This window comes from Oryx dammah, unplaced genomic scaffold (assembly GCF_014754425.2).
Source record: "Oryx dammah isolate SB20612 unplaced genomic scaffold, SCBI_Odam_1.1 HiC_scaffold_15, whole genome shotgun sequence".
Lineage (NCBI taxonomy): Eukaryota > Metazoa > Chordata > Mammalia > Artiodactyla > Bovidae > Oryx > Oryx dammah.
Genome location: NW_024070199.1, coordinates 33,215,497 through 33,230,649, shown reverse-complemented (window position 1 = coordinate 33,230,649; position 15,153 = coordinate 33,215,497). Strand labels below are relative to the sequence as shown.

Sequence of the window (15,153 nt, the reverse complement as noted above, 5' to 3'; positions counted from 1 at the left end):
AACCTGCTTGGAAGCTGCACACATGTCCTGATGTTGAAAAGTGAGGGATGCTGGTGCTGATTAGATGCCTTCAGGGTCAATACCTTTGAGGAACTAAAGTCAAATGGGGAAGGGGTGGTCCTTCCTAGCAGGAACCCTACCAATAGGATTCTGAGAACCTGGTCCCTAAGGCTCCAGAGGCATCAGGGGCCCAGGAGAATTCAGCCCCTGGGATCCTGAATCACAGAGATTCCTGCCGTGGTACTGGGAGGCCAGAAATCCCTGAACTTGGTCTCCCCAAGTGAACCAGTGGAGCTGTGGAAGAGACACAGATCTCATCTGGAAAGAGGCTTCGGTCCTCTGCTACCAATTCAGCACCCCAGCTCAGCACACGCCCAGAGTCCGTGCTCCTGTGGGGGCTGCAAATGCATGGCCAGCCCGTCGCCTTTCAACCTCGGCATCCCGTGTGCACGCACCCAGCCCTTCACTGTTCCTCATCTGCATCTTGCCCCACCACCTCTGGTTTTTGTGTGTCCCTTTATTTTTCCATCCCTCCAGAAATGTTTGTGAAAGCTGGTATACAAACTATATACGATGGATATATAGCTGCTGTATATAATACGTGTGTTTGTTTTCATTTTTCTCTCCTGTGTGTCCCTCACCCGATATAGAGCTAAGTGAGCCTACAAGCTCATCTTTGTTGCAAGGTCAGTATCCCCCCGCCCCTTGCTTTATCGGTTCTCCCCTTCCCGCTTTCTCCCAGAGCCCCTCCCCCTGCCCTGCTGTGTGTTCCCAGAGGCTCTTGTCTGTCCAGCAGCTAGTGGATGGTGGCAGGTGCTAAGTGGGTTACCAGGAGCCAATGAAACTCCAAGGACCCCCTTACTCTCTGCTCACGTTGCCCTCCTCCCCTGAAGGGCTGGGAAAGGAGAAGAAAAGAAACAACCCTATCTTTTTAAAGCCTGGAGATCTGCATGGAGACGAAAGGCTCAGAGAGCGAGGCTTGGGGCAGCAGGCAGAGAAATCCACCCACTGAGTGCTTCTCATAGGAGTCCCCAGTGATAGCAACCGCCACCCCCAGTCAGCCACAGAAGTGAACCTCCAGTGCAAGGAGTTTCAGAGGGTCCCTAAGCTGCCACAGAGCATTCATGGGGAGCGTCTTTAGGGAGGAAGGTGAGCAGGTGCCCTTGCAAGGTCCTTGGAGTGGACGCCGCTGAGCTCCTGTCCAGAGCCCGACTTCCAGGGGTGCTGTGCACTTGGGCAGGTCAGGAAGTGTCCTTTAGACTCAATTTCCTCTTCTGGGCCGTAGAACTGACCCGCCTTACAATCTGAGAGTTGTGCTAGCCTTCACCTGAGAACACATGGTAAAAAGGCTTTGAAAACCACCAGGTGCATCTTGACCCATTGGAGCCCAGTCTCTGGTTACAGGAACCCCCCCATATCACGATCCAGGGGTTCATGAACTCATTTCTCAAGCCCTCTCCCTAGCTTCTTTCCACCTCTTTCATGCCAACCCTTCCCACCCTGTGATACCTGCATCTCTCGCCTCGTTCTACTCAGCCCCTCAAATTTTCTCAAGGCCCCTAGCCTAGCTAAAGTGATTCATTTAGACCATGACGAAATGTTCAGAAGTGGGCCCGAGCTGAGTGGTGGAGTCGGACCCGTGGTGTGTATGCCGTTTACCTTTCCCTGCTGAGGACAGTGCCGACCCTCGGAGAGCCCCGCAGGAAAGAGGCTGTGACCACAGTGAAGAGAGGGTCTTTCCCCACTTCCCGCCATCCTTCTCATCCCACCATCCTTCTCATCCCACCTAGCACCCCCCTCATCCTGTTCATCCATTCACATCTGGCCATGCAAGCAATCATCAGAGGATGGCATTAGACTTGGGGAGGGGGAGATGGAAGGAAATGAATTATATGGGAAATTATTTGACGGAAGAGGAGAAAGTTTTTATGGTGAGAAGATTCAGGGATGCAGGATTCACCTTAGTGATATAGAGCGCCATGGTGATGAACCACAAACAGGAAAGTGAAACAGAAATAGAAAGGGAAGTCAATGGAAGGCTCCAGGTTCAATTAGTGATTCAATGTATGCTTATTGGACCCCTGACCAAGGCATATGCACAGATCTCGAAGAATGTTGGAAAGGTAGCAAAGGACATAAATGGCGAAAGGGACGTGTGAGAGGCTGGAGGTAGGCAGAGGACAACTTGCAAGGGACTTTAAGTGACTTAGCATGACAGCTTATTGTAATCACTGATATCTGTATTCTCAGCTGGAAAGGGAACTTTTGAAACAGGGATTGGTTGCTAAGGAGTTAGAACTCCACTGAAGGTGCACCCCAGGGATGGAGGGAGCACATCCCACATCGAAGCCAACAGTAGCAAAACTGACCAGAAGCAAACAAATCCCTTCCCGGTTCTGAGCAGGAGACTAGGAGCAGAGGCTCCACCTGCTGACTCAGAGCTGGGCACCCTCACCGTGCTCTCTGCGCAGTGCTCCACTGTGCATGTGGGGCAGGGTCTCCGTGCCAGCTCTCTTCTCTACGTTGCTCCCACCCTGTCACCCTTTTCACTGGGTGCAGGGCAAGGCCAGTGTTGTAGATGGTAGAATCCTGGAATATTCCAAGACTTGGATTCGTGTGGTCTTCAGTATAGCTGTTGGACTCTTGTACACTAAGGACTGTATTAGAGAAAAAAGACCATGCTCTTGGGGCATTTATCTTATGCCTCCCTGTGTGTGTGTGTGTGTGTGTGTGTGTGTGTGTGTGTGTGTGTGTGTGTGTGTTGCTTTTTCCTCCTCCATGGCTAGCCTGCCCTAGAACAGAGAGCTACCTTGTTTCTCTGGAATACGCCCAGGTTATGCTCCCCTCATCTAGATGGATTTCCACCCATGAGGAACACTGAGCTTTAAGAGACATTCCAACCTATTTTGTTACTCAGTATTCGAATGGTCCAGAAGGATCCAGAAAAGAGAATTTCGTTCCTTCTCAGCATTTTCTGCCATGCTGACGTATTTCTCTGCTCCCTCTCTCACAAACACAGTGGACTACATGTCCCCGTCTTGTGTTAATATGTAGTGCTGCAGGACTCCTGCCATGATAACTAGGGACTGGTGGACCCACCACCATCCCTCATGCCCTCCCTTATAGGCAAGTGCAGGGGATGCACTCAGTGGCTCAGTGGCTGTTCATTTCCCATCTCTGGTCTGTTGTCTTTTATCTCCTGGGCGAGGAGTCAGATTCTACACTATCAGTAGTCTGGGGAAGGTCAGCTGATTCATGCCGGCGAACCTCGCAGTGACCATCAAATCATCTTAATAGAGAAGAGGGGAGTAAGTCAACCCCGTGCATCAGAAGAAACAGTTGCAGTGGGAGAGAGGATCTGTTCTTCCCTGCTGAGGATGAGAGAGAGCTCATTAAACCCAGCCTCTCAGCAGTTAGCATTTCTATGGTACCTGTGGCTAAATACAGAAGGTACCAAACTGAAATCCCCTCGCCCTGTTTCTGGAATGTTTGTGTATCCCGTGTATCCATTCTGGCATGAATCCAGCCCTCTTCTGCTCACTAGGACAGCAGCCCTGTGCTCACCTAGGAACTTGGATTCAGCTGGGTTTGGTGGCAGAGAGATTGTGTTATGGATTGACCATTGACTTCTCTGAGTCATCGCTTCAATCTTTGATTACTGATCTGCCCACAGCCTTTTCCAGAGTGGCTTCTTGGGGCAGCTAATGTCCAGTTGGATCAAGAGTTGTGTCATGTCTCAGGTGCCTTTAAAGAGTAGACTGAGAGTTTGAATACATGGGGACGTACTCAGGTGTTTTTGGTCAAATGTTCTGGTTGAGTTTAGATGGAGTCATCTCTAGGTTGTCTTTCCTTCTATATGCAAGGATCTTTGCACGGAGAATCCTATCACTTCAATGCTAAAGGCTTTAATGTCATTTTCTTTTTCTCAGCTCTATTTCCCCTTATTTCAGGTATAATCGATGAGTAAAATTATACGATATTTAAAGTGTGAATCATGGTGATTAGATACCTGTACACAAGGTGGACGGCTTCCCAGGTGGTGCTAGTGGTAAAGAACCCACCAGCCAATACAGGAGACACAAGAGATGCAGGTTCAATCCCTGGGTTGGGAAGATCCCCTGGAGAAGGAAATGGCACCCCACTCCAGTATTCTTGCCTAGGAAATCCCATGGACCGGCCTGGTGGGATACAGTCTATGGGGTCACAAAGAGTCGGACATGACTGAAGTGACTTAGCACACACACACGCACATACCCTGTGGAAGGATTTCCCATCCTCTGTATCCAGGATGAATGCATTTAGAGGCCCCCAGCTAACAAGGAAAGATGAGAGGTCAGCCTGCTTCTGGCCAGTCAGCAGGACAGGCTCTGTGAATTGTCCCAAGAGCCTGAACTGGTGAGTGGAGGTCTTTCCTGATCCAGCCAGCAGAGGGGAGCTGATGCCCAGCATTTCCCCAGGCAGGTCCCAGCATCAGGGATGCAGGTCTTACTGTCTTAGATCACCCCCAGAGAGAGGAAGCCCTTGGGGCCAGCTGGTTACAGTCTCACTCATCAAGAGAGGTCAGATATAAAAGATCTGGCCTCCTCTGGTACACAGAACCTCTCACACTAATATCTCAAAGATGCATAGATGAATGCCTGTTAACTTTACAGATCAAACAGAGCATGGGCACCTGCATTCATATTACTGCAGGAGGGCCTAAGCTTCAGTTTTATAATAAAGCCTGCAGACTTCAGGGCTTCCCTGGTGACTCAGATGATAAAGAATCCACCTGCAATGCAGGAGACCCAGGTTCAACCCCTGGGTTAGGAAGATCCTGGAGGAGGGCACAGTAACCCACTCCTGTATTATTGCCTGGAAAATCCCATGGTCAGAGGAGCCTGGCAGGCTGCAGTCCATGGGATCGCAAAGAGTCAAACACAGCTGAGTGACAAAACACTTCCATTTCTGCTTCTGCAGACTTCAACTAATTAGAGGGTAGTCTGGTGGCCAAAGGAAAAAAGGTTGTTCTACAGAGAAGTGTTTATTGGCTTAGGGGCTTAGGCTCCAGGGTACCAGCTTCCCTAGCCAAGACACAGCAGGGATGCTGGATCTCTAAATCAGAGATCCAATGTGAGCATCCTGTCCCAACCCCCACTCAATCTATGCCAACTGACTTCCCAGCACAGCAGAGGGGAGCATGTCCCAGGGCTGGGCTGCTGCCAGGACAGTACAGGGTCTGGGCCGGTTCAGCCTCCTCCCCCAAACCATCGGAGGGTAAAGTGAATGTCTCTGGCGGCTTTCTGCCGTAACGGTGGCTTGTTTTTCATTTCTTTTAGAAGTGAAAACCACAACTCTGCCCCCTGGGAAAGGTTGGTATGTTTACTTTCCAGGCAGCTGCTGCCTTGGGCTGGGGGGCACAAGACTCATCGCCTTCTTGCAAGATGCGTTCTCTTCTGCGCTAACCCCAGGAGGCAGCCCGGTGGGGACCGCCTGACCTCAGGCCGGCCCTGTGTCAATTCAGATTAACCATCCCCAAGGACATCGATTCTCCCCGGGTGCCTCCCCTGCAAAGTCTAACTTGTCTTTGCTGGCAGCACTAATGGGGACCTGTCAGTGCCCAGAATAGCTCCATGTCTGGGCCCTTCTGTAGCAGGCCCGCCTCTTTCTTTGCACATGTTGCTCTAATGCAATGATCTTCCTGGACCTTGGCCTTGCATGCTGGCCTCTGCTTACACCATTTTCTCTTTTTCTAACTTGGAACTGGAAGGGAAGTGGCAGGAGGAAGGGGTCAGGGGAAGGAAGGGGGCGGTTCTTGGGTGAGTCACTTGGCTACGAATAAAAACTCATCTTATTCGGGGGCTTTCATTCTGTCCAGATGTTTCCGATGGATAAATTGACACTCATCACAGCTCCCCGGGACCCTGATGGTCCTGGTAATTAGGCTCGTCAGGCCTCCAGAGCTCGCTAATGAGACTGAGGAAGTAAGGCCTTCCACGCCGAGTGGAGGCGCTGCTAGACAGAGCACACAGACCTCCTCTGCGGCCGCATTACCGAGCAGTCGGGCTGAGCTGTTCCTCTGGCCAGCACAGGTTCGGAGAGGGCCTCACACCTGGAGCCTGGGATCCACACCTGCCTGGACAGCAGGTCCAGATTCTCCTCCTCTCGTGGGGAGCTTCCTGTGCCGATCGGTGTGGGCAGGCCTGGGGTCCCCACCTTGATCATTACCCGGGCTGGGCAGGGCCTGCAGCCTCACTCTCTGCTCTCTTCTCTGGAGATGTGAGCGGCCCACAAAGCCACAGCTCCGAGTCCATGAAAAGAAAATTGTATTTGGAGACAGAAATCAAGCGACCTTGGAGACATCACTTATGAGTGAGTTTCCACATATTAAAGCAGGAGATAACAGCCTTTGTCTCCTACCTGAGGGACTTCAAGGGGCCAGACCCCATTTCCAGGTGCAAACACTCCACCTGGAATCCTAACCAATGTGGCCTTACCTCTGGGTGTATCTTCCCTCAACCACGTGAATTTTCAATGACTTGTATTGGGAATTGTTAGAAAAGTGGGAGAAAGGTGTTTGAAAGAAGGCAAAGTAGGAGAAGAATGTTTTGCTTTGTTTTCAGTTTGGTTTGTACTTTTCTTTTTCAAGTAGAATTGTAAGAAAAAGAAAAACACAGACACAAAGTAGGTATAGACACGTCAGCATGGGTCACTGCCCTGGCCCCTTCCTTCCTTCATCTAATGTTTGTTAAGTACCTGCTGAGGTACTGGGCACAGATCCTGCCCTTATGGAGCTCACAGCATGGAGGAGGAGACACGTGTGAGGCACATGAAGGGAACTGTAGGATGGGTGTGTATTTTAATACTGGGATGTGTATGGTGTGGTAGAAGGGAACAAAGCAAGTCAAGGAAGGCTGCCTGGAAGAGGTGGCTGAGGCCAGAACAAAACCTGGAACAGTAGTAGAAGTGAGTCTAGTGAAGAGTATTTCAGGCAGAAGGGGTGATGGTGGGGAGGACAGAGAATAGGCTGGACGGCGCACACTTATGCATACGCGTATGTGTGTTGCTGGTGTGTGGAGTGGGAGCAGGGAGAGCCCGAGGCACACGTGTCCAGGAGTGAGGCCAAGGAGTCAGAGCAAGCCTCTGAGTGTCCTACGGAGCAGCTGAGAGGTTTCCTAAAGGCCCAAGGAATCGAATCCTTTAGTGGTCTGGTCAGCTTGGAGTCACAGAAACATCGGCCTGTGCTTGGCATAAGGAGTCAACCCAGAAAGTCCCGGGTGGGTGGTGGACAGCTGGTGCGTGGACTCTGAGAGGATGCGGGGAGACCCTGCCTCAGTTTCTCTAGGAACCACCGCTGTTTCCTTCTCCAGGGCAGCTGTGTCCAGAGAGATGCTGGGTGGGGAGCAGGAAGGGATGGGGAGGCGGCGTCCTGCTGGATGTGGCAGTGTCCAGGGGAGCACCAGCCCCACGGACACACCTGGGCGAGGAGGGCAGCTACAGAACATCATACTCCGAGCGCCCTCCCTGCCACCTCACACCCAGCAGGCATTTCCTCTCTTCTCTGGGAGGCGTTCTCTGGTACGGGGGGTCAGGGCCCTCCCCACGGGCTCCCTGTGTGCATCCCAAGAGGCAGCAGAGCATCCAGGAGCTCCAGGGGAGGGGGAAGAATCGGAACACAACACGCACCCCAGATACCTGCCACACCACGGCTGTTGCCAGGTGCCCGGCGTGTTTGCCAGCTCCTAGCCGCCTCCCGCAGGGCGCTGCAGACTCCCTGGCCAGCAGACAAGGCTTCTGACTTTTCTTGCCTGGGCAGGTCCCTGCTGGGCTGTCTGCCTGGCATGTGCATCCTCCATCCACCTCCCTGGAGACGTGTGGTCCCCGCAGCCCAGAGGATTGGAGGGCGGCAGGGGCAGAGAGCATCTCCATGCGGGAACTGGCATCATCCCCCTTCTACCAGGAGCCGGAACAGGAGGGCCACACTGGGATGAGTGGGGAGTGAGTTTCAAAGCTGTGTGAGCCAGTGTTCAGGAGAGAAAAGAGGTGAGAGAGAAAGGGAGCCCTGTGTGAATAGATACCTGGGTGTCCAGACGCGTCAGCAAAGTGAGCAGAACACACTTGGAATCACAGGCAGCGTGCCTGGGGGAGGGGTATGCAGCCACCAACCCTCCCATCACACTTGGAACCTGGCTCCCAGGAACCCAGAACAAACTCCCTGTCTCAGAGGTGGCCTCGGGCAAAGGTAGGGCTCTCCTGCCAAGAATCTTGGGGTGTCCCAGAGTGGAAGGGCATCCCCTCTGGGGGCGACTTCTCTCCTGAGATTCCAAAGAACGTGTATAGAGTCAGCAGTGATTGAACATAAAAGCTGAGGTTTCTGGTGATGATCTGTATAGAAACAGGAGTTAGATTTTAGAAGATGCAACCAATTTGTGATCAATGGTCAAGGATAAGCAAATCTGAAATTGAATTATAAGTCATCCGGAGCTTTGGAGGTTCGCAGGGGTGCCCGTTTGTCACGGATATGCGGTGGACTGAGAGAAGGAGGGGGTTAAGCTTTGTGTCACCCAGACATTCACCTCCCTGGTGGGGAGCAGAGGAGTCATCTCTTATCCTTCTCCTCAGGAGAACTTGCTCTGCCAAGGAGTTCTGGCCTCAGGAGCACTGTGGTTGGGGAGGAAGAAAATTTCCTGTATCCTTCTAGGTTCTTCTGGCTGGCTTAATAATTAAATTGACATGAAACAGAGTAACAGGAAAAAATAAAACACAAATTTAATAATACGTATATACATGAACGGAGAAGGAAATGGCAACCCACTCCAGTACTCTCGCCTGGAGAGTCCCATGGATGCAGGAGCCTGGTGGGCTGCCATCTGTGAGGTTGCACAGAGTTGGACACGACTGAAGTGACTTAGCAGCAGCAGCATATACATGAAAGGGTTTCCCTGGTGGCTCAGTGGTAAAGAATCCACCTGCAGTGCAGGAGACACAGGAGATTCGGGTTTGATCCTTAGATCAAGAAGATCCCTTGGAGGAGGGCATGGCAATCCACTCCAGTATTCTTGCCTGGAGAATCCCCATGGACAGAGGCGCCTGGTGGGCTGCTATCCGTGGGGTTGTGAAGAGGCAGACACAACTGAGCAATTGAGCTCACACTTACATGGAAGAGACAAGGAAAACTCATGCACTCACCAAAATGTCCCAAACCTTCACCTTAAATACCGTCTTCAGCTAAAGACAGAAGAGGATGCTCGGGACAGGGGGTTAGGACTTCAAAGGGAGAGGAGGCAATTTACATGGAGATGGAAATGCCGCTGTGGGGTGGCAGTTATTGGTGGGCAGGCAGAGATGGACAGAGGGGAAGGATAACAGACAGATTCTGCAGGTTCCTCCCTGTCTCCACAGCCAGTTCACACTGTGGTTACCTGTGGTGACAGCTCCCTTCCTGGAACAGGTCCTCCTTCTACATTCTTTACCCAGTCAGGTGTTGTTTTTGTTCAGTCGCTCAGTCTTGTCCAACTTTTTGCGACCTCATGGACTGCAGCACGCCAGGCTTCTCTGTCCTTCACCATCTCCCAGAGTTTGCTCAAACTCAAGTCCATTGAGTCAATGATGCCATGCAACCATCTCATCCTCTGCCATGCCCTTCTCCTGCTGCCTTCGATCTTTCCCAGCATCAGGGTCTCTTCCAATGAGTCAGCTCTTCACATCAGGTGGCCAAAGTATTGGAGCTTCAGCTTTAGCATCAGTCTTTCCAGTGAATATTCAGGGTTGATTTCCTTTAGTATGAACTGGTTGGATCTCCTTGCAGTCCAAGGGATGCTCAAGAGTCTTCTTCAACATGACAATTTGAAAGTGGCAATTCTTTGGTGCTCAGTCATCTTTATGGTCCAAGTCTCACATTCATATATGACTAATGGCAAAACCATAGCTTACACCATACAGACCTTTGTCAGCAAGATGATGTTTCTGCTTTCTAATATCCTGTCTAGGTTCATAGCTTTTCTTCCAAGGAAGATCAAAGCTTCTTCCTCAGTCTTGAGCCTTGGCTGTTCTCAACTTAAAATATTCTGTGTGCCAAAGAGATACTTTGGGGTGGCAAGTCACCACCCTTCACTGAGAAGCAGCACCAGAGACATAGAGGCTGGATGACCTGGTGCATTTCAGACTCACAACTGTTCAGGGGTGGGCTTAGGTTAGAACAAGAGCTTTGTTCCAAAGGCCTAAGAAAGAAATCATATGGGCATTGCTTCCAGGCTAGGAGTTCTAAGACTTGAGAACATAATTCCATATGGCATTAGGGAGCCTGGCTTGATGGTAAACTGTATTAGCCAGAGTTGTCTCCGTGTCCAGGGTCCGAGTCAGGCAAGCAGGTCTAGCTCTGTCCCTTCAACCTGGTGAGGATGTGGACTTAGAGGGGGCACCAGCTTCAAATGCCCCTGCTAAGTCCAGTGATAGCATCACTGACTCAGTGGACACGGATTTGAGCAAACTCCAGGGCGACAGTGAAGGACAGAGGGCACTGATGTGCTGCAGTCCAAGGGGTGGCAAAGAGTTGGACCCGACAGCAAGTGAAGAACAGCAACCGCACAGTCCAGTGCAACAGAGGCTGCCAGAGCAAGCGCGCTGAGAAGACGCCTGGCTCCATCAGGCGCCTAATCCATCCCGACATCCAGACGCGGGTGCGCTGTTCATGAATCCGAACTACATTTGTCATTGGAGTTCATGGTCATGGGGCTCAGGGGGCCAGAGGGAAGCTGCTGGGGAGTGTTATGACCTCATAGTTACCTTGCCTCCCGAATCTGGCTCCATCTCCAAGAGTATCTGTGTGCAGGCCAGGCTGCTGCGTGGCTCTTAGAGAAAGGCGCCATCCATCTCCCCTCGACAGACACATGCCATGCCATGCTCTGCATTCCTCTGTCCCTGTAAATCCTCTTGTGTGCACAGCCAGAGGCCACCTGTCTCTTGGCTTGATCCCACCTCATGGCAGCTGGTTTTGACCTTCTGAGCCTGTGGAACTTGAGGGAGGTCTGCTCTTAGCTAGGTCTAGATGGGGGAGAGGCCAAGAGCACTGCCCTGAAATAGAGTAACTGACAGAGGGAACGCCAAGGTTGCTGCAGCATCTACAGGGAGACAGTCAATGTGTCCACCAAGTGCTTTCCTGCAGGACAGGTGGAGTGGCTGCAGGACCACGTGGATGTTTGAGGCGGGCAGTACTCAGAGGGGTTGGATGATGACGCAGACGATATAGGGATGTCGCTTCACCGAAGCTCTGGGTAGGGTGTTCATGAGTCCACCACCTTCTTCTTGAACCTGCCCCCTGAGCCAGGGCCTGAGCGTGTTCTGATGGCAGGGGAGTAGCAGCCACCTGCACACTGAAACCCACACCTCTCAGCCCCTCCCTGCACGGGCAGACTCCCCATCACCTAGCCAGGTCCTCGGGATCAGGCTGTGGAGGGTCCATTCCCCACACAATCCCAGTGTGTGGACCGGGGGCGCTGGAGGCTCCCGGCTGGAGAGGCGCCTCTGTGAGGCAGGGGGCCAGGCTCATGGCAGATGTGTTCTCTCTGCAGGCCCGGGTGCCGTCAGCGAAGTGAGCAATGGGACGTCGTCGAGGAGGGCGAGCTGCCTCTGGCTGCTGCCTCTCCTGGTCTTGCGCCTGCTCCTCAAATTTTGAGGTGAAAGCCGCATCCCCGACGGGGAGGAGCCGCCGCACCGCCAACACGTCAGCGATGGCGACCGACACCGACAAGGCGAGCACCCCTGTTCTAAAGCAGACACGATCCCACCAAATTCAGACAACAGAGCCGAAGGGGACACAAATTCGAGGGAGGGGAACAGAGAATGCTCTGGGAAAACGAATTGAACGAGGACACTGGAAATCACCGTGCAGATACCTAGGTACAGCCGAGTTTTCTTTCTTTTTCCAAATGGGAAGAATGCCCGTGGCTCTGGACCCACCCGTAAACTGCATGGCGTGACCTCTGTTACCAGGCGGGCAGGGGCTCAGCCGCTCTGCCCACCACAGCGCCCCCCCCCCACCAAGGAAAATTCTGGAGTTCGGCCACCCCAAATTCAATCATTCCATAGAGAAGAACTAACTCAGAGGGAGGCGAGCGGGCCCGTTCCTGGACTGTGTCCCTATTTTGTGTGTGTGATGAAAGGCAGCATCAAAAAGATGAATAAAAAGGAAAAAAGCAAGACAGCCTGATAGCTACAACAATCCCACAATCAACAGTCACAAAAGATATTCTTAAACTTTCTTTCTTTTTTTTTTTTCCATTTTACTACATGGACATCATGGATAATAAGGGATTCTGATTCATTATTAATTTTATTAATTATATTTTCTGATATGAGTCTAAAACTTAGTGCAAAAACAAGACAAAACTAAAAAAAAGTACACAGATGAAAGGGGTGAAGGGAATTGTGTTTGTTAAAGGTTAGACTTGAATAGTGTACTTCTTACCTAGGTTTACAACTGGTGGATCACACACCAGGCATTGACCACCTGGTGAGGATTTGGCAAATCCACCAAAAAAAAAAAAAAAACCACATGCAATTTAACCAACATCTCCACCAGCGCTACAGATTTCTTCTTATTCTGTGCATTTAATGCAGACAATACTATGCTTCTACATGCTGTTTAGAAACGGAAGGGTGACCTGCACTGTATGTTGAGTTTGCTGACAATGCTTCTTTTGATGACATATATTATACAGTATATATATATATATATACATATATTTTTTTTTGTTAGAGTTCTAGCCATTTTCTTTCTCAGCAGGGTCCTTTCTCAAACATTATTGCATGCTGTATATGGCGTTAGCTGTGTGTTGCTCTTCTAAAAGATGATAGAGTTTACTGGTAATTGTGTAATCAGCTCCTGCCTTTTTATTTTCTTGGGTTATTCACATGTCAGAGACATTTCTAAAATGCGAAAAGAGAAAACAAACCACTAACACCAGGCGCAGCATCTTTTCCAGGGGCGGCTCTCGGACGTGAGGGCTGATGCAGGAGGCCCGGCTTCTCCAGCAAGAGCCCTGGGTGTGGACAGACAGCAAGCAGCCGAACCAACTCCGCAGTCAGTAACCACTCGCTTTAGCCCGTCATGGGAATCTAGGATGCCTTTGTGACCGCTGGAGAATCGAATCCTCTTGGTTTATTTTATTTAATTTCCCACCTTTGTGTGCGTGTGTATGAAAGAGAAGAAAAGGCAGTTTTTAGGTAAACTTTTCTTCGTCCCCCGAAGTCTGGGAACCAGAGGGGCCTCGGGGAGGGGTCCTGATGTGGTGAGGGAAGGTGGGATTGGGGGCTGGGAGGGAAGGGTTGTCTCTGACTTGACATTAAAAAGTGTTCCATGTCCCTCTTCACCTGGTGTGGTACCTCATTGTCAAGCAGGGGGTGTGGGGGAGCCAGAGCCTGCCTGGCTCAGGTGTGAAGGAGGGGTCGGGCTCCTGACTCAGGCTCTCTGGCCCCCTCGGGGGTGGGGTGGGGCTCCCTGTGGCTTGGGCTCTGACCGCAGGCAGGAGTTCTGGAAAACACTCCTCCAATACAAGCAGGGGAGATGAGGCTCTGGTGACCACACCTCCAATGTCTTCAGGAGGACCTGCTGTGTCCACAGCTCCCCTGGTAACCCAGATGGCAGGTCCAGGGACAGCTTTCACAAGTGATTACTTGCGGGTGCAGAGTGCAGCCATCGCCCCCCAAACCTCTGAAACATTGTGCGTGAGTATTGACAAATCCCAAGCCCCATCGGCCAGCGTGTCAGGGACTTTCCACCCAAGCCTGTATCTCAAACCTTGCCTCTAGCGACAAATTAAGAGAAAAGGTAGGTGTTAATGCAGAATAGTTTTCAAATAAGTCTAACCTGTTCTGATTCTGGGAATTCAATAAGCAGCTGAAGAGTCGCTGAAAGGCAGAAATGAGGTCGGAGCTGAACCATGCAGGGATTACCATGATGTGTCCTTGGGGGCCAGTCCCACCCGAGAGGAGGAAGTGTCGGAAAGCAGTCGTTTCATTTCCAGCGGCTCCTGGCAGCTTCGAGAAAAGCTTGTTGACTTCACGTTTCTTTTTAAAAAAAAAATTCTTTTTCTTTTTCATATTCTTTCCCACTGGTTTATCACAGGATCTTCAACACAGCCCCGTGTGCTCTACAGTAAGACCTTGTTGTTTATCCGTTCTAAATGTAACGTTTTTGCATCTCTTAACCCCAAACTCAGTCCACCCCTCTCCCACCCACCCCGCGTCATGTTTCTTTGTGCCTTTTCTGACCTTCCACCTCCACCAGCAGGTGTCAGATTCTCCAGCTTCTTCCTGGCAGCGTTGCCTGAAAAAGTCTGACCAAGCCTCGCAGATCTGGGCTGCTCTGCAGTCATTCTACCCCATGTCTTGAAACTGCTAAAGGCAAGGGGCTTGTCTCCTTACAGTGAGAGTGGGTGAGATACACTAGCTTCCGTGTGACCAGAGCTTCTGTAGACACGGAGGACCAGAGGAATTCCATGCAGATTGTGCATCACAGGAATAGAGCAGGAAAAAGGCAGATAATTTCCATACTTCTCATACTTGAGCCCAGAACCGCTCTGAATAAAACGTACCAGGGCACTTTGCAGACAGTCTTCTCAGACCTTGCCAGGATGAGAGCACAGCATGACAGGTAACCTCCACGTGATTCAGAGCTTTCTCGTTCAGATTTACTAAGTTTGATTTACTTCACCCATCACCATCCTTCCAGGAAGGATTCTATCTGTCATGACCAGCTCTGTAAAGTGACACCGATGAGGAAGCTTTCATTTACCTAGTCGCCATTTCCATAGCCCTTCCTATCTCGAGGCTCTTTCGAGCTGTGGTCATTCCCAAGCGTGTGTCTGGTAGAGCCAGCTTGGCCGTGACCACTGGGCTCTGCAGCTGGGAGAGCTCCCTGCTCTGCCTCCAGGGGGTCTCTTCTCTTCTTCTGTTTAGTGCAACACACAAGCCGTGAGCTGCTGATTTTCAGTCTTTTTTAAAGGGTGCCTACCAAGCAGGGCCTCCAGCCAGGCTCAGAGTTCAGTCCAGAAGGATGTGGTTTTGATAGGAGCTCATGGGGTGATTCCCTGGCTTCTCTTCTCAGGAAAGAAGCTTGGAAAGACAGTGCTCACTAGAGCAAGTAGAGAAGGATCCTGAACAGCTTGTGTTGGT

The 15,153-nt window shown here is 51.2% G+C and overlaps 1 protein-coding gene across 8 annotated transcripts in view; it reads left to right on the top strand.

Moving 5' to 3' along the window:
• NTM (neurotrimin) overlaps nucleotides 1–13,349 on the top strand; it is a 951,991-nt gene extending 938,642 nt beyond the window's left edge. For 3 of the 8 annotated variants that reach the window (XM_040255848.1, XM_040255853.1, XM_040255854.1), the window contains 3 exons: nucleotides 651–686; nucleotides 5,319–5,351; nucleotides 11,550–13,349. In XM_040255848.1, the coding sequence (XP_040111782.1) occupies nucleotides 651–686; nucleotides 5,319–5,351; nucleotides 11,550–11,653 (173 nt within the window). In that variant the 3' untranslated portion in view covers nucleotides 11,654–13,349. The remainder of the gene's footprint in view (nucleotides 1–650; nucleotides 687–5,318; nucleotides 5,352–11,549) is intronic. The other 5 variants (XM_040255851.1, XM_040255855.1, XM_040255852.1 and 2 more) reach the window with 3 other exon arrangements.
• Nucleotides 13,350–15,153: the final 1,804 nt, after the last annotated feature.